The sequence below is a fragment of the Melospiza melodia genome, chromosome 5, assembly GCF_035770615.1.
Source record: "Melospiza melodia melodia isolate bMelMel2 chromosome 5, bMelMel2.pri, whole genome shotgun sequence".
Classification (NCBI taxonomy): domain Eukaryota; kingdom Metazoa; phylum Chordata; class Aves; order Passeriformes; family Passerellidae; genus Melospiza; species Melospiza melodia.
The window spans coordinates 35,918,979-35,945,161 of record NC_086198.1 but is presented as its reverse complement, the minus strand read 5'-3'; the positions used below and the strand labels follow the sequence as shown (position 1 = coordinate 35,945,161).

At 43.0% G+C, this 26,183-nt stretch overlaps 1 protein-coding gene across 1 annotated transcript; it reads left to right on the top strand.

Moving 5' to 3' along the window:
- Positions 1-3,003: 3,003 nt before the first annotated feature.
- On the top strand, positions 3,004-22,689 carry ANXA5 (annexin A5). Its single transcript, XM_063157049.1, has 13 exons — positions 3,004-3,104; positions 3,189-3,231; positions 9,693-9,777; positions 10,790-10,884; positions 11,254-11,367; positions 13,927-14,017; positions 14,950-15,029; positions 15,453-15,509; positions 17,913-18,006; positions 18,375-18,470; positions 18,908-18,966; positions 20,986-21,108; positions 22,157-22,689. Exons 2-13 carry the CDS (start codon positions 3,223-3,225, stop codon positions 22,217-22,219), a joined length of 966 nt encoding a protein of 321 aa, XP_063013119.1. The 5' UTR covers positions 3,004-3,104; positions 3,189-3,222; the 3' UTR covers positions 22,220-22,689.
- Positions 22,690-26,183: the final 3,494 nt, after the last annotated feature.

Sequence of the window (26,183 nt, the reverse complement as noted above, 5' to 3'; positions counted from 1 at the left end):
AGTGATTGGAGATGCAAAGAGCAGGGAGGTGCTTAAGAGGTGAAAGGACTGCTATGATCTCATGTGGTTTTTTTAACCTGTGTGAAAATTTGTCTTAATTTGTAAAAAAATGAGAACAAGAATTATACTAAGTCTGGAAGGCTTATTTGTGACTTGTGGGTGAGCACTATTGACTGCTAGAGCTGCTGTCAGGTGAAATACCTGCCCAGGGTGGCCATGAAGGTCCTGCAGCTTGTGCTTGTGAGTCACCATCTCCAACTGTTTTAGCCTCACTTGGATTGTTTCTGCTGAAGGCAATCAGTGCAAAATGCCTTTCTCTCCAGGCACGTGTTCATGTCTTGAGGTTCAATCTGGATTAGCTCATAGAGCTATTCCTGCCTTTTCCTTTTGCATTCAAATCAATTCAAAGGCTGAAATTCTGTGATAATCAGGTTTATTTTTTTTTCAAACATGAGCTCTTTCCAAATGGCCTGGTGAATCTTTCCCATGGTTTTACTCTAACATTTCCCCCTGCTCCCCTAGGCCTCTTTGCTTAATGAAGTTATGTAAATATTCCTTTGCTTAAACACACATTGATAACATTTCAGATTGACTGGAGTAGGTTTTACTTCCAGTGTCTGTTGGCAAGAAGATCTTTCTCTTCTGTTTAACCTTTTCCTACCACTGCAATTCATCTTGGATCATGCATTACAGACCCTTTCCAGAGCAGAAAAATATTCTGTGTTCTCACTCCCAAGATTGTTTTCTTTGTTATTCACTGATTAGAAGTCCAATGGTAGCCTCCCATTGACTGAATGTTACCTCATGTTTGTTCACAAAGAACAGAATAATGAGCTGGTTGATGGTATTTTGATTGGAATAGATTTTGAATGGAGTATTTTGGTTTTTAATGCAATAGACTTTTGCCTCTGGAAATGAGAAGCCAAGTGTACACAGAGACATTTGCTGCAGAATAAAAGGCAAATGTTAATTTGATTCCAAATCCACAGCCCCCAACACAAAGTTTAAAGGGCAAAATGGAATTCAATGCATATGTTGGATCATTTCTTTGAGTCTGAGAGTTGCCATAAAGTAATAAGTATACCAAGTAAGGCATAGGAAACAAAAATCCTATAATCCAGAAAAATCCATTTTCCTAAATTGAAAGGTAAAAAGCCAAGCTCTCTCCCCCTTGCCTCTTAATGTGCTATTATACACATGACACACTTGGAACAGATGTTTTAGGATAGCAGCAATGGTGCCTGTGTGTCACTGTTAAACTATGCCCAGCATTTCAGGGAGCCAAGGATTCAAACCTTGGGTTGCAGTGCTGGGAGCTGGGATAGACTTGCTGCAGCAAGGAGAGGGAGGTAGAGCAGATGCATTCCAGGTGCTCCCATGCTAAATAATTTGTCAGATAAACAGACACATTTTTCCAAGTTATGCAAGGATGTGTTTTATTTGTGAAGTTTAGGAGATATTTTTGTGTCAAGGAAAGTAACTTACTGACCTTTGTGATATTTACTGTAGTAGAGATTCTATTAACATATTTCACAGTAATGATGATTACAGATTTCTTAGTTCCTAGAGTCTCATTAATTTTTCACATGATACTGATACAGCTTTTTTCAAATTTCTGCCTCACCCAATAATGTTTTCTTTATCACACATCTGATTCACTAATGAGGTTTGGCTTCCATGTGGCACCTGAGGAGCCTTTACTGCAGTGTTCGTGTACCTCATTCTGATGGACAGGATTTTGCAGTGTGTTAAACAGAGTGGCTTTAGCTCCCACTGCATTTCTGTATGTCTGCACTCTAAATGGTACAGCTTGAAACATGATCTAGTGTGGCCTGTGTCTCCTCTGGGTATGATGTGTAAGGAGAAAAGGACTTAATTTTGCAGAAAGGGCTGGATGTCTAAGCAAGGTTGTGCTTAAATAAAAAGTAACCCATTTGAGTATCAACTGCACTTTTTAAAAACAATAATCTATAATGTTATCTTTAATATTGTGATTCTACATCTAATCCAATTTCCACATGCATGCTATGAGCAGCTCTCAATTCCCTTCATGCATCTTTGGGCACGTGTGCAATGCCACTTCAATGGATTAGATTGAAATCAGAGTAAATCAGGGCATTTTAGCAAACAGTTTGTTCCTTGGTCCTGCAGAGGAAGCCAGATGGGTGGATCCCATGTTTTTGCTGGACTGTATGTGCACTGCTGGGGCAACAAGAAATGCTGGACAAAATATTTAAATTTACATCATGATCTATGTTTCTCTTGCTGCTTGTGAGGTAAATGCAACTTACTTTCAGACAGAAGTGACTGTTGCATGTTTAAATGCTCACACAGCGGGATTATGTTCATGTTTTATTTTGGCAGAGACAGTGAATTCCATTTGCATTGCAGTCACTTTTCCTCCTTCTGACTCAAGGCTGTGTGGTGAGGCAGTGAGTCTGTCTGCAACTTCGATGGAGCAGCTCTTTGAGTAGCCCTGCAGACTGCATCCTCTTTGCTCTCCTAAACTGGACATATCTTCCCTATTCCTGGGGTAGGGAAATGGTCCTGCTGGAAAACATGAAGTAAATAAGTGCTGCCACCTGAAATGCTTGCAATTTCTGAACTACAGCCCTAACATCTGTTCAACACTGTGCTTGTTGTGCTAACCTGGCTTACTTGGAAGCCAGGCTAGGTCAGCTGATGAAATGTCTGCTTTTTACCGAATTCCGTTCAGACTTGCCCTTTAGTGCTGGGATAGGATCCCCTTCAGTTTAACGGGAACCGATTTTATACAGACTTCATCCGGAGGGCGCTTGAGCACCTGCTGGGGGCTGTCTATCGGCAAATGTAACTTTTGAAAGGTTCACGATCGCTAAGAAACAAAGCACTAATGCCACCGTCCCAGGGCACGGCAGGGATGGCGGGGAAAGCTGGGACGCGGCCCGGCCCGCAGACAGCGCCGGGAGGCGGCCGGGGCTCGCTGCCCGCCCCGGGTGGGGCTGGCCCGGCCCCCGGGTGAGGCAAGAGCGGCGGGGCCGCAGCGGGACCTCCTCCCTCTTCGCTCCTGCCTCGCTCGCTGCCTCGCTCGGTGCTCCCGGTGGCTCAGGGCGGCGCGGCGGGAGGTGAGGGGCGCGGGCAGCCCGGGTGGGCGGGCGCTGTCGCTTTCTGCTCCTCGCTGTCCCTCACTGTCGCATCTCTCTTTACAGACTCGGACTCGGCCCCACCCGGAGGATCCCAGAGATGGCGAAGGTGAGGAAGGCGGCAGCTCTGGGAGGACACGGCCTGACAGCCCGTGCCCGGCCGCTCCCGTATTATCCCTCGTATTATCCCTCTCCTTACTTTCACTCCTCACCCATTTCTTTTCGGGCTCCCCTCAACCAGCCCATCGACAAGCCCAGGCGGACGGGAGGGGAACGGGGGTCATGTGAGGGACACGTCAGGCACAATTTGTTTTCTTTTTTTTTTTTTTCCACCAGTTTCCACTAATTTGGCCAAGTTTTCGGTACCCTGTGTTTATGTTGCGCATGGGTGGAGGCTCCTTCCACTGAAAGGAAGGAGAAAAAAAATATCGCCGTGGCAGTGCCTAGTGGGGACTCGGTATTTCTATTCCCAGTTTTCCCACAGCTAACATGAGTTTTTCTGGGAGCTATTGTGCAGTTCTTAGTTTGGGGGGGACTTTGTTTTGCAGCCCTTTGGTTGCTGTGGTTTGAGCCTGGATGAAGGTGTGGAAAATGGGGCAGACTTCAGCCTTTGTTTCTATAATTGTGCCAAATGCATACACTCTGAAAAGTAAAATAGGAGTTTAATGGCTTATTTGTAGGGGTTTGTAATGGCTTTATGGGGTTTGTACTGCTGTGGAAAGTGAAAGCAATCAAGGTCTGTTAGGGCTTTCACAAAGGTCAGAATAATTGCACTTAATGAGTGGAGTAATTACTAGGTTTAATACCCTTGTGAATATTTACTTATATTATGTCTGAATTTTGTTATAAAAGAAAGAGAACTTCTTTCAAAGAAAAAAGTTTTTAATAGTATTTTTCTAAATTCTTGAAATTGTGATTTTTTTTGGGGGAGTTTTCTTTTGAGTGACAAAGGAGGAGTTTTTCTTTCTCTATACATCAGGCCTGGGTTGTAGGATGCATGTTAGGAGAACAGGAGCCCTTACCCATGCCAATGCAGGACACCTGGCTAGAGGGATGTACTTGGACAATAAGCCTTTTATTACAGTGTGTGTTGCATTACTTATAGGCTTAAGGGTAACTTCCTTTTACTAAAAGCATGGAAATTGACAATATTCTCTTGTCTGTCCCACAGAGACAAACTTTAATTCACGCTCTTAACAGGAATGTTTCATTCTTCACTAGTGCAAGCCAGTTACTCTTGACTCCAGGTAGTAAATTTTGTACTGGCTAAGGTAACCCTTGAGGGATGGCTTTTTTATCTGTGGTGGGTGTTGGTAGATGGAAGTCATTGGAACAATGAGGGTTTTTATTAGGGAGGCCTTGTTCTCCAGTTGCCACATTCAGAGGGCTGCTTTCCACATAAGCAGTATTCTTTACCTGTGCAGTTAGGCAGCCACAAAAGACTGGGAGTCTTAAAGCCTTGTAGCCTGTAACTCATTTTATGAAAATGAAAGAAGCAAAGTTGAAGAAGCTCTACTTCTCATGACAGCTGCCTGTTCTATATGCTGCATTATGAAATGGCGGTAAGAGTGAAAATGCCCATGAAATGCTGACTGTCAATTGACAGAAATTCCTTGTGTACAGCTAAAGCTGCAGGGTTCACAAAGGCTGCACAGCACAGTGTACTGGAGTTCAGTTTAGCCTAGGTGCATCACTGAAGAATAAAACCTTTGAAGAAGGTAAGTTATATTTGGAGTCTTGGTCACTGAAATACCTGTCCTTGCCCACTTCTGTAAAGGCTTTTTTTTTTTTTCTTTGCTCGAAGGCCTGGGGAACTTTGTGTTTACTGTCTAGAATAGAAAGGTTCATTCATTTTGTAGGAAAACTACAGCATGTGCTGCACAGGCTGGTGTCTGTCTGCCTGTGTTTATGTGCTTTCTTTGAGGGAGCACTGCTGCCCTGACAAGCTGCCCTTTCTCCCAGCTGTGTGTGCAGTGGTCTTTGTTACTGCAGCAATGCACAGGGTACCATCTCTTCCTCAGTGAACAGGCTGAGCTGCTGCCCTGTGCTTGCTGGCTCAGAAATCTGGAAAGAAAGCAGCAGGTGCTGTGGACTGGTCTGTTTTGGTGTGCTACTCCTAATTTTTTTCCTGAATAAAACTTTGGGAGGATTTGGTGTGACCACATGTAAACCGCCAGGAAAGGATCACTTGCTGCTGCCGAAGGTGTGGCTGCTCTGCACTATATCTGGAGTTCCTGTTCTGCCAATGTGCCCCTGTGAGTCTGAGCACAGGGATAGTATTGCCAGCTCCATAGTGCTCCAGAAAACTGTCTCATGTTCCAAAGTACAAACAGCCCTTCAGAACTGGGCTCTGAGCAGCCCCCTCTGGCTCTGTTGAGGTTACTCCTGACATTTCTCAATGTCTCTGTGTTGGTTCGTACACGGATGCTGCTTGCTCTTCTCCTTCTCTCCCACCCCCTCTTCCTTTTTTTTTCCATCCCTCCTCCCTATCTTTGATATCTCTGTGGTGTACTGACTCAGAGTTCACCACAGACGTTGTGTAATTGTTTTTTCTCAAGAGTTTAAATTTAGTGGGGCAGATGTGAGTAGTCTGCTGACCTGAGCTTACTCCTCCTGTTTAAGGAGACAGTCTGAAGCACTGTTAAACTTGGAGAGGTGTTTTGTAGACAGGTCTTCTTAGTTTTACATTTGCATCACTCTGTGCCTGTATCCATCCACTCACAATGCCATTTGCACTGTGCTGCCCTTGAAATGTCAGGAATTAATGGCATATTTCTTGTGTCACATTGGTTTTAGACCACAGTTTGAACTGGCATCTCTGTGTGGACTCCAATGGCTCTGAAGGCTTTCAGGTCAACAGTGAACTCTGTGTTGTGTTTATCTGCAAGATGGGTCTTGTGTAAGACATCTTAGAGCAGTCTGTCATTTATTCAAGCACGTGACCTCCTGGGCTGTCCTCAGTCTGCTGGAAATAGCTTACCTTCTCTCTTTGCTGCTAAATATTCTCCATTTCCAATCTTACCACTCCACAGTTTTCCTGTGCCATCTTGTAAACAAATGGCTGCTTAAAAAAAAGAAAAAAGTCTCACAGCACCTTCTTTACACCAAATACTGGGTTTTCCAGCAGCAAAATTTTGAGACACTGCTTCTGTTGCTGCGGAGAAAGGGGGTAGCTCTTCATCTGTGGAACACTGACTAAGAAGAAGGTGCTGTAGGTGGTACAGAGCCACGGTAGTGGGGAAGGAGTCTCAGGCAGTTCAAGTATGGTCTGTTGTTTGCTGTTATCAATGCTCTGCATTCAGCAGTGGCTGAACACAGGGGCTTGTGGGTGGGAAATATTTTGTGTCTTGGTGAGGAAAATGAAAAGGAACCTCATTAAGTGGCTCTTGTTACTGTTGCCAGGATATGTGGCACTGTTAGTTTGTGATGCTAAATTGTCTTTTGGGAGACATTGACTTGGAGGTGCTGGTTAGAAACATTTCACCTGAGGTTTCATCTTCTGGAAACCTTTGCTAGCATAGAATTGGACAAAAAAACCAGAATGTTAATTTGCTCATTTGGAGGGCCATAAATTCTAAAGCAATATTACCTCTTGCTTCGTAGTCTTTTTATTTTTTTCCCCTCTGCCTTTTCATGCTAATTTTGTGTTTCTAGGAGCTTCCTAGGTCTCATTGGAAAGTGTCTGGAGAAAATGAAAGCTGCTGTTTATTTCTAGTGTGTAGTCACAAATTTCATTTGCAGTACACATGACTCCTTAACAACAATCACTGTATTGGGGAACGTAGACAGAGAAGAATGTGTGTAGGTTTGGAGTGTTTTAATGTTGTGATACACATTGTGTTGAGCTTTTTTGTGTTGTGCTTATCTTTTTATTTTACTGCCTGGTGTAAGGTGTGGTGATTGAGTAAATGATAACTCCAGATTACAAAAGGATTTATACCAAAGACTGTTTGTCTTTTTCATTTGTGTGCTTTGGGTACTACTGGATGGGGAGCTTACTATCCAAAGAAAGAAGGACCTATGGGGCTGTAGTGTTACTGTGTGTCTGCTTACTTAAACAAGGAATGTTTCTAGTGGTACTAAAGCTATCTCTTCGTAGAGGTAAATAAATAATGAAGTTTGTCTGGTTCATAGCTCCTTTTCAGATTTGCTGTGACAGCAGGTTTGGGTCAGGCTGTGGTGGTGGTTCAGAAGAGGTGCTGCCCTCTCTTTATGTGGCCAAAATGTGCCATGTTTGGGAAGGGGGAAGCAGCTCTTGCCTCCGTGGACTGAGGCTCTCACTGCTGCAGAGCTTTCTGCTCTTGTCCATTGATTTCACAAATGAGAAATCTGAACTGGAGTAACTAAAAGGGAACTTGTGACTAGTGGAGTGTTTTAGATGGGTTTGTGGTTGTTGAACACAGCATGCCTGAGTAATCCTTGCTGTACCCCAGTTGTCAGGCCACACTGCAGTGCCCTAAAAAGCACTAGGTTGAGCTGTGCTCTGATGTGAAGTTAGGGATAGCTTCACCCTTTCCCAGTACTGGGCCAACTATTGGCAGTGTCACATCTGCCCACATGTGGCTCCTAAAGGCAGGGGTGACTCAGGTTCTGGTGGAGGGTGGTGGTGGCAGATGGGGAGCCAAAATCCACTGAGTGCTGTGTGCCACAGGGGAATGCCTGGAATGCAAACGGTGCTCAGACATCAGGACAAGTCTTTTAGGCTTCAGCTGCACCAGATTTTCAGGAACTGCTCATCAAGCTTAGTGCGTCTTCAGGCTCTCTATGCAGTGCTTTTGTCAGTTGACAAAAATGAGAAGGGCCATGCAGAGAGATTTCATCTGGCATTTAGTGTTCACACATACCTTGTCTATAACAGCCACATGGGAATGTTGGGCTGTTGTCACAAGACTTAAGGATTGTGGAGGGGAATTCCACTTGCTTATAACAAGATAAGCAAAAGAAAGCACAAGATCAGTATCTGCTTCCTCTGAGATTTGTTGACTTTGGTCATTTCCAAAGGAGAGTTGTGGTACTTGTGTAATATTCATTATGTTGAGATGATATGGAACAAAAATAAAATAAATAACCCCACTCTGGCTGGAGTGGTAGTAAGGGAGGAGGAAGGAAAGACTTTTCAGTCTTTATCTGTTTTACCAAATTAAATTCAGTGCATAAAAATGAGTCCCAAATCCTTGAGTTTGTTTTCATGGTAGCCTTGAAATTAGCTAGGAAGATGATGATAAATCCATTCCAAGTACTACCTGAAAAAATGGCTTATAATGGGACAAGCAGAGTGTTCCAGTGGGATTGTCACACCTCTGAGCTCTCCTGGCTATTGGAAACCATGTCCCACAAAGAAATCTGTTCTTGCCATTTAGCACTGTGACGCTTTTGTTCTGATCTGTCAGAATGTGAGAAGTGAACCTGACTCCTGGCTACTGCTGTGGGAGCCTGAGGAGTCTCTGCTGGCAGGAGCAGGAGGGAGCCCTGGGGCAGTTTCTGGTTACTACTCTTTTCTCCCTGCCCTTCTGGCTGACCTGTCTCTGAGTGCATTGACTGGAGACCAGAGTGGCTGAAATTCCTAACTCCAGGGAAGGCCAGAAGGCTGTGCTGCCTCTGGAGTAATCCGGTGCCAATCTCAGTAGGTGTCTTGGCACTTGCTATTGTGCTCTTTCTTGAGAGTGGAAAAATGCCCTGCCTGTTTGATTGCTGTGTTTTTATGGCTGTGCTCACAGGAAATTTCCCCTCTTCAGCTGCTGGAAACACCTTCCTGTTCCCCAAACCCAGCTGTTTCCCCTCTTGGCCACTTCCATAGTTAACTACTGTGCTAAACACATATAGGTTCTGGAGCTATCCTATTTAAATAAAGGCAAAACTTTTCCACAGAGATGATGAATGTCCTGTTGTGTTTAATCCAAAGAGAAATTCCCTCAAGAGCCATGTTCCATGGAAACCTAGTAGAATTGTTTTTGTGTTTGGACAAACTGATCTCTTACCCTTATGTTTGAACTGGTGGTTTTTTGTTGGTTTTTTTTTTTTTTTTTTTAGTTATAAACTAATGTAGCTGAATCACTTTTTAAGAAATTGCTCATGTCAAAAGCACTATGATGAAATAGTGAAAGCCATTGTAGAATTCAGTGAGTTGCAGGGTGGTGGAAAAAAATCAGCTTGAGAGTTCCAATAGGGTTTTTCTTGAGAAGTTTTTATTTCCATATGTGTCTTTGTGCCATTTGGGCTAGCATACATGGTTTGTGCAATTAATTTTTCAAATTAATTTAGCAAATGATAAATTCATAATAATTTTCTTGCATTCAGGTTCCAGTGTTGGAGATAAGAGTAGTTTACAGAATTGGTATGTAAATACACCCAAGTTTAGCTGCACTGCTAAGGGAATCCATAGTAGTACCTCTGGACTGAGCTGTGTTTAAACACCACAGACTGCTCTTTAGCCAGACAATTGCAAGAAAAAGACAGTCAGCTTTTGGATTGTGAATTCAAATTTAACCTAAGCTCATGTATGAACTGAAAGATGCAAAATTCTATTTCATGGCTTTTTCCCTCTCCCCCTGACCCCTTTTTCCCCTCTAGTACACGAGAGGCACCGTGACAGCCTTTGCTCCTTTCGATGCCAGAGCTGATGCAGAAGCCCTTCGTAAGGCCATGAAGGGATTGGGTAAGGATAATTTTTATTTTACAGCAAAGAAAAGGCTCTTCCTCCTTTCTTACATTTTTTGTCTCAGTAGATGAGGGTAGGGCATGTGTTTACAAGCTATGGAATGACAGCCCTGGGACTGCACTGGTCTGGGCGTGTCCTGGTTGTGGCTGTGCAGCTCTCATGGGTGTTTATTTTTGGGTTAGCATGAGGGAAAAGGGAAGGGGTTTGCACATTCCCCATTAGGAAATGGATGTTCCACATGCTGTTCTGGGCACACTGAAGTTTTACAGTGCAGTAGCTCTGGATTTACAGGGACAGCTGTGGAGAATTACAGCAGCATGGTAGGAGCTCTGCATGGAAAATCCACAGCAGCCTCCTGGCCCTGGAATTGTGTGAGCACAGTGCAGTTACTGGGGCAAGGAATGTGAGCAAACAGCGTGAATGTGAGCACACAGCAGACTAGGAAGTGGTCAGTAAACCCACACTGGAGCTTTCTGCCCCAAAATTTCCTGGGAGAACAAACCCTGATGTGCTGTTTGCTCTGAAGCAGGAGGGGCAGGAGGGATGTGTGATACACCTCAGCCTAGAGGCAAACTGAGTAGGGCTGGGAGGACCTACCTTGCAAGCTTTGTGTATAAAATGGATAATAGCTCTGCTGTTTTCCATACACTGCTGCCCTCGGAGGTGTTTGGGTTTGCTAGATTGAGTTTTGCTGGGAGTTGGCTGTTTGTTGGTTAGCCCAAAGGCAAGACTTTCTGTGGAGCACTGACTGACTAAGTGTTATAGCTGGTGCTTGGAGCAGAGTCTGGATCAGAGCACTGATGGAGAACAAACGTGTTTAGTCCTCCAGTCGTGTTTTTGCACCAAACTTGATGGCTCAGCTTGGGGTACAGTGACATTTGTTATTTGAATGATTCTGCTGTTGGCCAGTAGGCTTTTGTTGTCCAAGGATCTTTCACTGCCTTTTGAGTTTGTGCCACTGCAGTTTGTTTTTCAAAGTGTGTTTGTAACTTGTACTTTCTACCTTCAGGGACTGATGAAGAAACTGTGCTGACGATCCTCACCACTAGAAACAATGCTCAGCGTCAAGAAATAGCTTCTGCCTTTAAAACCTTATTTGGCAGGGTAAGAAGAAATACCTCTGGAAATGAGCTGGTTCTGGTTAACAATGATTACTTTAAAATATGAGGCACATTCACCATATTCCTTGTAAAACATTCCTTGCGAGAATATCTACTTTTGCTTTTGCCTCCCCCTGTCCCCCACTCTGCCTTATCCTAAAAAAATCACAAAGTATTTCAGGTTTTCCAAATGTCTGTTCATCCTTTTCTCCTGCCTTATTTGCTTCAGCTGAGGTACCAATTATAAGAAAGAGAGGTGCTCCTCTCTTGTCTTTTTTGTTGTATCCCCAGAGCCTTTCAGCTTGCAGACTCATGTGCATCCTTTTAAAATGCTTAGTCCTTGTTCATCCCAGCACTGTTTGTTCTGCACTAGGATCTTGTGGATGACCTGAAATCAGAACTTACTGGCAAGTTTGAAACCTTGATGGTGTCTCTGATGAGACCAGCGTATATTTTTGATGCTCATGCACTGAAGCATGCCATCAAGGTAAGAGAAGAGAGAATTCATGTGTTACATGAAAGGATTGGTGCTTTTGGTTGATTTTTTTTTAATCAACTTTGATTGCTAAAGGGAGTGCTAATAGAAGTAGGCTTAAAAAAAAATGCTGACTGATGCCAGTGCCATGGTTTTGCCTGGGTATTTTTTCATCCTAATAACTCAGAGGCAGTTTAGAAATTTACACAGCATAACAATTGTTCCTTCTGGTTAAAGACAATGACTAGGTGTGCAGTTGCTTTCATAATCTTTTTGCTGTTCAAGTGCAGTGCTGAAGTTCAGAGGGCTCTGGATTTTTCTGCTGTGAGCAGCTGAGGTTTTGTAATTAGGCAGCTGTATGAAAATTAGTTCAGAGCATTTAACAGAAATGTGGTGCTCTTTGTTTCTTCCTGTTATTTAAGCTACAGAGTGTGCTACCCCTGATGGATTGCAGTGCAAGTCCAAAATTGATGAGCTTGTGTAAACTGGTGTCCACAAAAATTATGAGCAGGTATTGTCTGTAGTATTGAATGACCTCTAAAAGACTGCCTTTGGTAACAGAGAGGGAATAATTGATGAGCCTGTTAGTGTCCCCCCTCTAAATTTTCTCTTTAGTGAATGCATTTAGTGCCTTTCTGGGCAGGTTAGGTAAACAAACAATTTACAATGTGGATGTGTAGAAATTCCAGTGTCTCTTCCGTGTGCTCTTTTTTTCTGTCTCTGTCACATCTATGGAATTTCAGGAATTGGATGTCCCTGGACTATTTACAGTATTGATCAAAATAGAGGACACTGAACTTGACTCTGGTGTGGGGTGGTGCTTTGTGGAATTACACTTCCATGCAAACTGCCAAGGTCCTGGATGAGCAGCTGGTTAATATGTAGGCTTTAGTCAACTGGGCAAGCAAGTGCTCATGCACCTGTGTCCCAGCAAATAGTCCTTCAGGCAACAGAAACTTAATTCCTGGAGATTTTCTGTAATGCTTTTGTGTGTATTGGGAGAAAGGATGGTGGTACCTGACAGAGAAACTGATAAAGGCCTTGTTGATTAATAAAAAATTGTATTCCCAAGCTCCTCTTATTGATTTAGGAGTCAAAGACTGACAGGGAACTGACAAAGAGATGGCTGTAGGCGGGAAAGTAGAGGTAGTGAAACAGGAGTGGTTTTGTTCTTGTTACTGAAAAAAAAATTTAAACCAAACACCATGGAATTTTAGAGACTGCTTGCACAGGAAAGGATGTCAGTACTGGCTGCAGCTCAGCCAAGGGGGGTAGCAGTAAAGCAGATGTGATGGCAGGGACTTCACTGCAAGGTAACTCAGCTAAGAGCACTAGCTCTGTGCCAAAGGCTGTCCCATCCATTTTCACTGCTGCTGCTTGGATTAGAGTGAGTTTAACTGTGCCTGCCTCCCTTGTTGAGTAGGCATGTTCATGAAACAATCTGCATTTTGGAAATGATTGCCTGAAACCTGGCAGGTTTGTATTCTGGTTAGCTTTGTGTGCAGTTGCATATGTTTGCATGTGTTTAGTATTCAGTGTTTTCCTTACAGGAAAGGTTGAAAATCACATGTTGAAGCAAAAAATTATCAGTATTGCATTTCAGTGTTGCTTTTGTGAAGTGACTCCTTTGTGTGTGTAAAGAGCAGTGGATTGTTCTTGCAAACAAAGGATTAGACTTGTGGAAACAAGATATTGGCCTGGCTTTTGTAAGTTCTATCCTCGTAAAAATGAAAGAGTGGTTGTTGTTGCTGCTGTCATTAAGAACTGCAGAATTGCTGGGACTATCTGGGTTAGCAATTCTCTTGTACAGTGTTTCCAGTGGAAGAAGAGTTTTGTTTAACAGTATATAGTTTGTTTCACAGCAGGCTGCAGATCTGTGCTGGGTGGCTCTGTGCTTATCTGTGTCCTGGCTGGTGACAGACACTGTATGAATTAGAGCTAAGATGGAAACTTACTCCATTCACTTCTCCTGATGTCCTTGATTGTAATAGCAAGGAACTGAGGTGTAGGCACACAGTTTGTGATGATTGGGGCTGCAGCTGAGCCTCATCCCCAGTGTGCTACAGCTGTGGGCAGCAGGTGAATGCTATTGAAGGTAACGAGAGCCCAGGGGCACTGCCCAACCACCAAAGGGAGCAGAGGGCACACAGGTGCAGGGCATCTACAGGAGGGGATAAAAGGCTGGGCTGAGGGACAGGAAGGACAGATGCCTGCAGCCTTCTGGAGTGATGTGGTGTTACTGTGTGGGTTGAAGCTTCTGAAATGGTATGGTGACACTCTCTATTGTGGCCATCTCAGCTGTGACATGAGGCACACCTGGCTGTGCTTGGGTGTGGAAGGGCCCCTCTGAATCCTGCAGCGCTGGGCTTTTATAAATTGTTGGGTTGGTTTTGAAAACAATCAAGACAAACTGGGAGGAATTATCTTGAAAATCTCCACAGTGTCTCAGAAAGAAGAAAATATTTTTATTTGATTCAAATATATAAGTTTATGCTTGGTTTTGATTGTCAAAGGGATTTCTTGTTTTCCTTTTGTTATTCCATCAACTGATTCATACTTGCACCCCTGCAGGGAGCAGGAACCAATGAGAAAGTGTTGACTGAAATTCTTGCCTCCAGAACACCTGCAGAAGTGCAGAATATTAAACAGGTTTATCAGCAAGGTAATTTTCTGTATGAAATAAGGGTCTCAGTTCAGTTTCTTTAATATGATTTTATGTCATCTTTGAAGTAAGGTCTATCTCTGAACTGATGGATGTGTCCAATACAAGGGAATTCTTTCTGCTGTGTTGCAAAGCTTCATATTGAAAGAAACTAGAATTTGAATTGTAAATTGAAATAGTTTATTTCAGGGTTGTGACTGCAGGTTGTGGTGCTTTGTGCTTTATAGTTAGAATTCTTTCAAAAGCATTCATGTCATCCACCCATTATTTTCATCCTTTGCACTGAAAGGCAATTTTCAGTAATTGGAAACAAGAGAACAGTCACATAAAAACCCACAAATGTGGTGTTTTTTTTGCCTTTTGCTCTGTATTGTGTGCAAGTGCACTTATGCTAAAGCAGGTGCAGCTTTTGGCTGTCCGCATGAGTAGATGCTTTTACCATGTGGTTGTGGGCTTGTTTTTCAGGGCAATGTTTAATTCAACAGATTCCTTTTAGTTCTGTGCAGATTCCTGCCACACAAGAAATTGTCATGTTTCAACAAATTTTGAGCCTAAACACAGTCTCTAGGGGAAAAATTTATTAGTAGCAAACTTGTCTGGGCTCATGATTTTTGTACAGTGAAACTGCCGAATTTTAGCATGACTCCATGTCCGTATCCTCTTTAGTTCCTTAAGGAGCTGTATCCATGCATGTCACCTTGTAGTTCAAAATATTGTGAGTAATCTGTTCCTGACATGAGCTGTGAGGTGCTCTATTTTCCATTTTGGGGTAGTGTTATGTAGGTGAAAGCAGAATGTCCTGAGTGTGAAAGATGCTTCTGATAGATGATTCTACAAATTGTCTGTCAAGGGGACTTTGTGCCTTTCCTTGCTCTCCCCTCTAAATAGTGAGGGCCCCTGCACGGTGGTGAGCGGATGTTGCTCTTTTGCAGAGTATGAAGCTGACCTGGAGGATAAGATCACAGGGGAAACCTCAGGCCATTTCCAGAGGCTGCTGGTGGTGCTGCTGCAGGTTGGTGTGCTGTTGTGGGCTGACTTTCACTGCTGGGTGCACTTAGCCCTTCCTGCTGACTAAGCTGGGTTCTGGATGGGCCTGTGCTAGGCAGGGCTGGCTCTGGAGCTGAGGCACTTGCTCTGACATGCAGGGTCAGCCTTGGGCTCTCTTCTGAGTAATTTCCATATCGCTGAAGCAAAACACTTCTGTGATGCCCATGGGTGTAGCAGGTGCTGCTACGAGGGGGTTTGGAGGGCAAAAGGAGAAGAGGGCCCTTATTTCATCCAGACACATGAAAGTAAAAGGGAAAACAAGGTGGTTTTGGACAAGATGCCTTAGGGGTGACTTGTTACAGTAACTTACAGGATCAATGTAACAGATCAATGCTTTTTGACTTATCTGCTAATTCTTCAGTTTAACAACTTCTGAATTTCTGTTTAGGGAAACAGAGATCCTGATGTTGGAGTTGATGAGGCTCTTGTTGAGCAGGATGCTCAGGTGGGTGACTTACTAAGGGTTTGGGGTATTTTGAGTTGTCTCACAAAGATGGCAAACAGCTGGAATTCAAATGTGAAAGTGACAGTTAAGGTTCTCTGTTTTTCTTATATGTTCTGGACAAAAGTGTCAAAACCTGAAATACTGGGATCAAAATTTGTTGCACTTCCACACTTCAGTTTTGCTTATTACTTAATGAAGAGCCTGAATAAAACAGTGAGTAGATCATTGGAAGAGGCTGAGGCTTGGTGATGCTGAGGGACCCACTGCTGGAAAACTCAGATGTTAACAGTTCATTCCTTCATACCTGACTTGGACTTCTCTCTGAATTGAATCCTTGTCCATGACTGCTCCCTGCCCCTGTGCTCTGGATGGAGAGGAATGCCTGCAGTTAACCCTGTCCTTGCCTGTCTCTAGCTGGTGCCATTTGCTTTGTTGGAGTGATGGTTGATATTTCAGTGATTTGATTACAACTCAGTTAATACATGGTTCTTCTCAGTTATTTCAGACAACTCTGCATGAGACATTTTCCTCTCATAAATTGTCTGCTGAGATCAAAGAAATTGGATTGTTTCAAGGTGACAAGAGTAAACACCAAATATTAGATCAATAAAACATTCTCCTGAAAGCACAGCAAGATGGAGAGACAGATTGGCAAAATATATTTTACTGGTACAGGCCTATCCTTTGTCACTTAAATGCAGAAGGCATTGTTGTTTTGCTGTCAAAGTTAATTTCCTGTGACAATTACAGCTGGAAAATTAGAGGGGCAAATGTTTGAATTGTGCACTAGACTGTTCCATAAAATTTTCAGCCTTGCTTTTAGCTGGGCCTATGTAATTGAGGAAACGTATGAAGCACTGGCCCTGGTAGGCAGGTAGATTCCTTTTGGCCTCTTTAATTGGGTTTAAATGAGCAGCTAAATTTAGGAGGCACTAAAACCCAGCTCTTGAGAAGGTCCTGGTTTTCCAAACAGTCTCTGTGGTTTGCTGCATGCATTTAACTTGGGCTGGGACCTTGAGTCAATGGACTTTGCCATTCACCACCAACACAGCGGGAACAGATTCAGTCACTTCATAATTGCTATTGCCAGGTACAGATGGTCAGAACTGGGGTACATGACTGTGCAGATGTAGGAGTATTTTTGGCTTCCCAATCTTTTTTTTTTTGAGTCATGTATTCTGGAAAGGACTTGATACATTAGAAGGCAAACTTTTTGCTCAGTAGTGATGTTTAAATTTCTTATGATTACTAAATATTAATTCAAAGCAATTGTGGGACTTTTCTGAGAATGCCTGAAGGAGAAAGTCTGTCTTGTTGAAAAAGCTTTTGTGAATATCACTTCTTTCAAGTTATACAGTTGAGGTATGTTTTGTGTATTGCCCAGTGGCAAGGCAGGTACCTACTTAAAGCTGACATAAAGTTCTGTTTGCAAATTTTAGTATCTCTAAATCTGTCTTTTGCTGCTATTTTTCTAAATGCTGTACTGGGACTTCTCATTTTTTTACTGGATGGAGAGTGCTGGATTCATTTGCAGGGCTTAGCATATGTTATTTGTAATAAATATCCTGGCAGTGAATGCCTTGAGAGATTTTTCCTCTCCACCTTTTTTTCACTTTGTACCATGAATATTAAAAAGATCATATATACTACAGTATGTACAACCTTTCTCCTTACAGAGAAGCTTAGCACAGTTTGGAAAAGGGCAAAGTTTTCCAGCTGTCAGGAAAAAGAAATGGTTTCATTTTCCAAATTGCTTTTTCTTTCTTGTTCTCTCCTGACTCTTGCTCATTCCAGCTTCTTGAAGTGCTTTACTTTCCTGGTGCTGAAAATGCACCCAGGTCTTTGCAGCAAATACAGACTTGCCTGAAAAGCCACAGATGTGCTAAAACCATGATTAAAATCTGGTTTCAAACAGCTAAGAATATATCAGCCTGAAAATCCTTTTTGTGAGAGCTTCTAGATCCATCTTCCCCTCCTTCTTGGAGAACTTCCTCCTGGGCCAGGTTGGTGTGGTTTTGCTGTTGAAGCCAATCATGTAACAAATTTTATGCCATATGAACAAGGAAAGGGTTAAAAGGGCAGAAAAGGCAGTACTGGGAATAGATTTTATCTGTATTATCACAGCTTCAGCAAACTTGAGTCCTTATGAAGAGGACTGTGCACAGTCAGTTTCAGGGCCTGAAGCTGCATTACTCATGGAAATGCCTTCACAGTCAATTTCAGATATTTTTCATTTATTTCGAAGATGAACTCAGTACTTGGCAATTTAATTTCATTTTTTCCTTCCAGCTATGGCTTGTTAGTAAATTTAATTCTCCTTAGAGTGAGACAAATAGAGCTTTTCAACAGGAGGTGTGGACACAAAACAAATGCTGATGTTTTGATATTTTGAATTTGTAACAGGTTTTGTTCAGAGCTGGGGAGCTGAAGTGGGGAACAGATGAAGAAAAGTTCATCACTATCTTGGGAACCCGCAGTGTTTCCCACTTGAGGAGGGGTAGGTAGTGTGGTTAATGAGGGGCTGAGAACCTCTGCCTGAAATCCAGCCTGGCAAACCTCAGCCCATATTGAGGTGCCTACTTTGAGCTGATAATAGAGGGACAATAGCTTTTTTCCTGCTCCTTGCTCATCCAGAAGTCCCCTTTACCAATCTGCTTAGGTCATTGGGAATAATACATGGAGCTGTTCCTTCCAGGTGCAGGGAGGGGTTGTACAGGGGGCATCTGATGGGAAATTGGTGCTCAGAACAAGACAGTGAGTGGCCAATAGCACCTGAGCTGTAGATTCACACACAGGGGGCATTGTCCTCAGGGGCACTGGCAGCAATGTTGGCTGCTCCCTGACTGAGCACCCTTTGTTTTGCAGTGTTTGACAAGTACATGACCATTTCTGGCTTCCAGATTGAGGAGACCATTGACCGCGAGACCTCGGGTGATCTGGAGAGGCTGCTCCTGGCAGTGGGTAATGGAGTCCTGGCGTGTCTGGCCCTAGGCTGCCTTGGCTTACTCCCAGGCCTCCTGAAATTGCAGGTGTCACAGAGGCTGGTGGGAAAACAGGGTTCCTTTAGTAACATAATCACCTGGCATCTATTTTTGTCTGGAGAAGAGGTGGTGAACTGCTTTCTGTGTGGTCATGTGCACCTCTGCCAGAGCTGAGACAGAGCTCTGCCTTTACCTGCATTCCTGGCAGCTTATCTAGGACAGTGTTGGAGAGTTTGACTAATAAAGTCTCTCTGCTATCAGAAATAAATTTGTTCTACATCTCAGAACTCAAAGAGTTGTTACAGAGGAAGAGACCATGTGACACCTCTGGAGAGAATGACCCAGTGACAAACACCTTGTCTTGGCAATAAGAGATTGCCCTGTGTTTGATAGCAGTAAATAATTTGTCTTTTCCAGTAAAATGCATCCGAAGTGTGCCTGCCTATTTTGCTGAGACCCTGTATTATTCCATGAAGGTATGTAAATGTTTTCCCTAGGTCACTTTGCATCTTCCCCAGCTACAATTCCTCTCCCTTTAGCTTGTTCTTAATTTCTTTGGCCACTGTAAATGCTGACAGTATCACTAACTATCTGCAAAAGGTTCAGGGAGTGCAGGGCTGGGAGAGGATACAAATAATTCATGGTTTCCTTGGAGTTCGTTATGGATTTGTCAGACCACAGACCTTTTAGTCTCATCAGCTGTTCTTTGGTTTGCTGTTGCTACACTGGAGAACATCTGACAATATCCACTGGGCACTTCCCAGCTGATTAAATGCCAGTGTCTTTAGGTGGTGGATGTACTGAGGAAGGAAAGAATTGTAGATTGTGCAAATTAGTACTCTATGATTTGGATGTGAGTGTTTACAGACTGAGGGCATTGGGTAGCTTTGGAACACATTTTGGTTACTATCCATCCTGTTTGGAGAAGCAAAAGAAACTCAGCAGAGAAAAGGAAAGGCTTAAACAGCTGCAAAATATTACATGTGGGAATTATATTAGCAGTGCATCCATGTTTCTGTTGGCTTCACCTTCTCTTGGATGGGAAGAGATAAGCAAGGAAAGCTGTAATTTTTAACTCCCAGTGGATAATATTAATTAAACCAGAGTCAGGTACTCTATTGTTTTCAGACAAGTTATCAGCTTCCTTGAGGAGTTCCTCCCTTGCCCTTGCTGGAGAGCCCTGAAAGTGCATTTGTCAGAAGATGAGGTGGCAGCTTGAGAGTTAGTGATGAGACATAAAATGATAGCTTAATTTTTAAAAGTCCTTTACTGCTTCTGTGGATACCAATGTAGAATTAGGTTCAGGTGAAAAATAGAAAGTATTGTATCAGTAGGATGAGCTGTCTGAGGAGGATTACTTTGCTCTTATTTATTTTTATTTTTTAAAGACTGCAATTTTCCTGTAGGCTTTAGATTCTTATACACTTCTGTTGTGAGGAGCCTGACCAATGTGTGCTGGTGAGATCCCCTGAGGTTTTTTTGAATATAAATAAAATCGTTCAACACTTCAGATAAGAAAGCTTTTTGTCAATTATTACTTTGACAGGGAAGTTTTTACTTCTAATTTATCAGTTGGGCATAACAAGGTTCTGCACTGGGCAGAACTGGCTTTCATGATTAGGTAGGGTAGATCTTGGCTTTTATTCCTCAGAAACCACCGGACTCATGGCATAACTTCTGAGCAGCTTCAGGGCATTTTTAGGTGTAATCCAGGACTATTGCACCCAGAAGGATTGAGTGGCCCTGGAAGTTAGGCTGAAGATGACCGTGGGGGCTCTGCCAAGTCCTTCCCTGAGGTGCATCCGCAGGTCAGCACATCAAAGTTTGTACAGCTTCAGCTTGTGTGGAGTCTGCCTTGTCTGAGCAGAGGGGTCAGGGCCTTGGTCCACACAGGAAGGTGAAATGTTTCAAGCACTGAGCATGACAAACAGAGTGGGGCATGTTTGTGTGGTTGGAAAAGGTTTGTGAAGCTGTGCTCCCATAATGAGCAGCAGGAGAGTTGGTGGGGTAAGTTGCTCTGCTTGTGTCCTGCTGTAGGATGTTGCTTTGTCCTGGTCACCGTTGGGACTGAGGTGCCCAGTTCCAGAAGTGAATGCAGTTCTGCAGCCTCAGGGAGCACTGCAGGGGGGTTTACACGTGGTTCCGATTGTGGTGAGCAGCTGTGCTACTGCCTGAGCTTGGAACTGGGGTCTTTTACATTTATGTGGGCATTCACAGCTGAAGCCTGAGATGAAACATGAAATAAGAGGCCTGAGAATCTGGCACTTGATAGAGGTCCAGGGATCAGAGCTTCTCTGTTCCCTGCATTTCAGTGTGAATGTCTCATGATGCTGTCCCAAATATTCTGTTTTGGAGCTGAACAGTAATGCAGGAGTGGTTTGAGATGCCACTTGTTGCTTTCATGTTGTACAATACTTGTTTGTATTTCGTGTTTTGTTGCAGCATCTGTCCAGAGCAGACTCATATTTGAAAATTATTTGGTCTTTTTCCTTTAGGGGGCTGGCACTGATGATGACACCCTGATCAGAGTCATGGTTTCAAGAAGTGAAGTTGATCTGCTGGATATTAGACAAGAATTCAGAAAGAATTTTGCGAAGTCCTTGTATCAAATGATTCAGGTAAATTTACTGTTTTCAGGGAATGCAGGGGTGATTGAGATGTCATTGTTTTCACTGTTGTTTTTCTTGGCAGAGGATGGGTGTGGGTAGAGCTGGGTGACCTGGACTCTGAGATGGAGTTTCCTCTGCAGTTTTGACATGGCATTGTTGAAGAGGGGGACACTTCCTATGGAAAATGTTTCCTTCCAGTGTTCACTAGGGCAGATGATGTGGTTTTCTGAAACTGCACTTACTCATACACCATATTTAGCTACTGCATCATTTCCTTGTTCTTGTCTGGGTTCCTTATTGTGCAGTGCTTCAGAGAGGGTGCTGACTCCAGAGAACTCTGGGGTTGGGAGTCTGAATTACCATGAGGTTGAAGTTTAGATCTTGGGTTTGTGATGTGGGTCCTTTGGCAACATTTCCAAATGAAAAGGATTTCACTGTGGAACTGCTCTGAGTCAGAATTTCCTTTGAGTGGATGGGAAGGAACAGGAAGGGAAGGAGCCAGCAAGAAATCTGGAGCCAGCTGTTGCTGCAAAGTTAAACCAAAAGACTTTTATTTTTCTCCTCTGGTTTTATACTGAAAGTCCTGCTTTTTATGATTTTTGTTGTCATTCCTGACATTATGCTCCCTTAACTAGCCTGGGTGGAGTTTTTTTTGGCAATGCCTGCCAGGCCCATACAGATTTCATATCAGAGCTTCCCATTGATTACAGGGAGCAGAGCTGGTGCCTTTCTAGGCAGTGGCAGGTGCACTTTGCCCCATGAGTTACTTCTGGTGCTGCTTTGGGCTTCTCCTTTGGACTTTCCCCTGCAGACAAATGTGTCAAATGTGCAGCAGGCAGCTCTGTTTTCTAGTAAAGCTTTTGGAGATTTTTTGTTTCTGGCAGCCTGTCTGTGTAAATACAGCTCTCATGTCAGAGGCAGAGAATTTCCTTGCGTCGTTCCTGAGCAGAGAGTCATCCATGTGGATTTCCTGTGGGTGGGATGAGTGTGTCACAGGCTGGGGCCCTCCTTGGCAGCTGCCCTGGTGACTCACGGTGCTGCTGTGCTGCCTTGACAGAAAGACACGTCTGGGGACTACAGGAAAGCGCTGCTGCTCCTCTGCGGCGGAGACGACGACTGACGGGCGGGGACACGCAGCTCTCCTTGCCCTCCAGCTTTGCAGCCCTTCATTAGCATGTCTGCCTGAGGTTTTGTATCTAAATGCTTTGTGGCTGCTTGAATTTATACTAGGATTGCACTTAGTAAAAAGGAGCGCATTGCTATCCCTCCTCTTCCCCACGTCCCAGCTTCCAGGAATTTCAAGTGCCTTCTGTGATCTGCGAGAGTCACCTTTGTGGAAGGTGGGTGCTGAGCACAGAACCCAGTCCTTTACAGGTGTTTTGCTGAAATAGGAAAAAATAATAATGTATTTGACAATAAATTCAAGAGTATCCTTTTTGCTTTTTATTCCTTACATTTCCACTGAATGTTAAGCTAATTCTAACATGGCAAGCAAGGAAATCCTTTGTATGTAATATTGGAATGAATTTGCTGAACATATTACAAGCAATCATTGGAAATCTAAAGGACCAATAAATTTTTCCCCTCTTATCACAGTTGTATGTGGTTTTTAATCTAATGTTTTTGATGCATTTTCCCTTTGATATGATTTCACTGCCTCAGACTGTTGGTATATATTTCCTCCCATTATTGAGGTTTTGTGGTACCTATGGTGCTTTGCAGCTCTCCATCCTCATGTCTAGCCTAGGATATGGGTGCTGTGGTGATGCCATTGTTCAGTAGAGTTGGAAAACCAAAGTATTGGTGCTTGCTTGGGCATGGCATTCTCATTTTGTGCTGCTTTGTGTTTTTCTTCTCCTCTAAAGCTGGGGCAGGGAAGGAAGGAGAGTTGCTGTGCAGGGCCAATGTAGAGTAGATGTCCTGCACTCTAGGAACCAGTCAAGGAGGTCTGGAATGGAAGCAGGTGAGGAAGAGATGGCATCTGTTCTTCAGATAAGAAAGCTCTTTGTCAATTATTGCTTTGGCAGAGGAGTTTGTACTTGTGATTTATCGGTTTGGGATAACAAGGTTCTGCGCTGGGCGGAGATGGCAGGGGTCTTGTGAGAAAGGAGGATGGCTGCAGCATCCCTCCCCTCAGGGTTATCAGGGAGCAGAGTGCAGGATGAGCGAAGCACCAGCCTGTTTGGTGGGCTGCCTTGAATTCTCTGCTTTGGTTCAGCATTTATGACTGGATCTGAAAATCAAATTGACATGTGTGAAGGAGAATGAAGAGGCTTCTCTTTCGTGCCTTGGTAAGGCCTGAACACTGTGGCTATAAACTTGGCTTATCAATCAGTCACACCAGCTGCAGAAACTGCACTTGTTAATACTTGTTCTGAAACTGAGTCTTTATACGTTATTAAGAGCTTTAAAACTTTCATGTTGAATAAATGTGAAGTTTAAGTTTTCTGCATTGTAATTCTTAATTAGTACTGTCATGATCTCTTGCTACTAAGTGCTTTGTTGTCAGTGTAGAATAGGCAGAAGAAAAAATTATCTTCAGATATATATATATATATATATATGTTCAGATGTTGTTTATTTCCTTTTGCTGAAATGAATTGTCAGTGTTTCAGTTTTGCTTTTTGTGCAACCTTTACAGATGTGTTAGCAAGGATTAATTTACAGCTCCTCATCCTGGAATGACGTAGCCAGCTGCACACACTGCCGGCTTGGCATGACCACTGGTGTGGAAATACCTTGGGATGGATAGCAGGAGGTTTTGGGGGGTTTTGGTAGTTATGGGTTTCATTTTTTTTTTAATGACTTAAAATTTGCGAAGGCAAAATCACGTACAAAAATCTTTAAGGCACTGCTTTCTACTCGTTTAGAGATTAGACTTTATGTAATTTTTCAGCTTCCTTCAGTTTCTTTAGCATTCTTAGGAAAGCATCATCTGATCTTAATGATCTTTTTTTAGTTCTTCAGTAGATTTTTGGTTCACATGTGAAGCTATTCCAGTGGAGTCTGACCCTTGTCAAAAACCTGATGCTTATTGTTTAAATTGAGTGGTCTTAATTACTTGCAGAATTTTTAAGTAGTGACTCTGATACCACACTGACCCCTAACAACTCCAGGTCAGTCATCTGCAGAAAGTTTTAAGATGCAAATGGACAAAAGCATTTGAATTTCCCTTTTGAAGAAATTAAACAGAGAAAACAAAATCTGAGAACATTTCTTACTCTAAGAAGTCTAATTAACATATAAAGAGGTTAATTGAATCATAATATTTGTAGTATTTACTGTGTAAAGTTCCTCTAGGAATACCAGATTTGGAATCTTCAGTGCAGTGCATTCCTAAGAGAGCTTTCAATTACAGCTGCCAATGAATTAATTACTCCCTCTGTGGCAATAGTTAATCATTGGTGTGTTTGGCTTTTTCTCTCCATCTTCTGATTTTGAGTAATGAAAATTTGTGTTGTGTCCGTTTTGCCACAATTCAGAAGTGTTGAGAAATCCTATCCATCTCTTTGCAAAGTCAAACTTCAGTAAGTACAATATTGTTGGTTTTCCCTGGAGAGCTGCTGTCCCTTCCTGCTTTCTTTCTCTTCCTCCCACAGGATTGTGTTAAGAGGCTCCTATTTTACTGCCAGAAGTATGATATTCTTTATTTGCTTTCATCACAGTATGTTTGTCTTTGCATTATTGAACACAGTGAGGGGGAAAAAGGAGCTTCTTTACTTGATTTCTTTTCCCTCAGTTTTCTTATTCATGCATAATCAAATTATGATTTTGCTTGGTTTAGATTGATAAGTGCTATTCATATTGTTTCTTGATCTCACTTCAGCTCCCTGACAGCTGGAATTGCTGTGGGCATCCAGTTTTTCAAATATGTGCTGAAAGCAGTAATTCACGAACAAGGCCATGTTATGCATGAAAAGCCTGAGCAATAACTTTTCTTTTTGATTTAGTGTAGAATTCATCTGGAAGCCAGAGAATTGGCGAGTGATTACAGTGAGGAGTGGTGGATCACAGCTTTGGTGGTGTTGGGGTATTTCTGGTGTCCTCTGGAAATGGCACTTGATGGCTTATCTGGAATAGGTACATGGAACGTGGCTAAACAGCACTTGGTGGGAAACTCACCTGCCCACTGTCTGTAATTGGTCCTGACACGGCACTTGTGACATGGAAATGAAAAGTCTTCACCTCTTTGTCCCAACAAAGCTTTTGGCATGTGCTTAGTTTCTTCCTGTCCCAACAAAGCATCTGCAGAAACACTGAAGCTTCATGGAGTGGCTGCACATGAACCACACAAGGCTTTTTCTAGCTGTGCCTTCAAGAGGTGTTGCTATAATCAGCAAACAGAGCTAAGTGGAAAACCTTGTTTCAGCTCTTCCTGCCTTTGGTCACAGCTCCAGTTGCTCTGGGTGTCGGTGCAGTGAGTTGAATTCCCATTTCCCAAATGGGAAGGAGTGTCATTTTCCCCAGGCCTGTGCCATTTGCCATGTGGGCAGGGGATGGTGCTGTTGTTCCAGCTAATCTCATTCAGGCTGGGGTGGTGCTCAGGCTCTCTCATTCTCTCTTCAATCCCTTACTGATTTTTTTTTTGTTGTTGTTTTTCTGTTGTACCTTTTTCAGGTTGCTTTATCTGTTTTCCTTTACCTAAAGCATGAGTCAGAAAATTGAATTTTTGGTAATGTTTTCAGCATCTTTGTATGTAATCTTGTGTCCTCTATGAAATGAGAGAGAGCAGTGAACAAATACTTGATTGGAAATAGAAGCTGTGTTTATACACATGACATTATTAATGTTAAGCATTTAGCTGCTGCAGTCTGAACATAGACAATATCCACTCTAACTCCTCAATTATGGGAAATGAGAAAATGAGTTTTTGCTCAACTCACGCATTTACAATTGGGAATCTAGTGGAACAGATTTTCCTGTGCAGTATTATTTGATTCACAAAGATTTCTAACCTGCACTACCTGAATTACTGCTGGGTTTTAGTAAGCCCAGGGTGTTATTTTGTATCATTCAAGCACCAGCATAAGTGCCCTGCACTCTCTAAAGAAATTGGAAGGCTGTGCTGGATCTGCTCTTTCAGA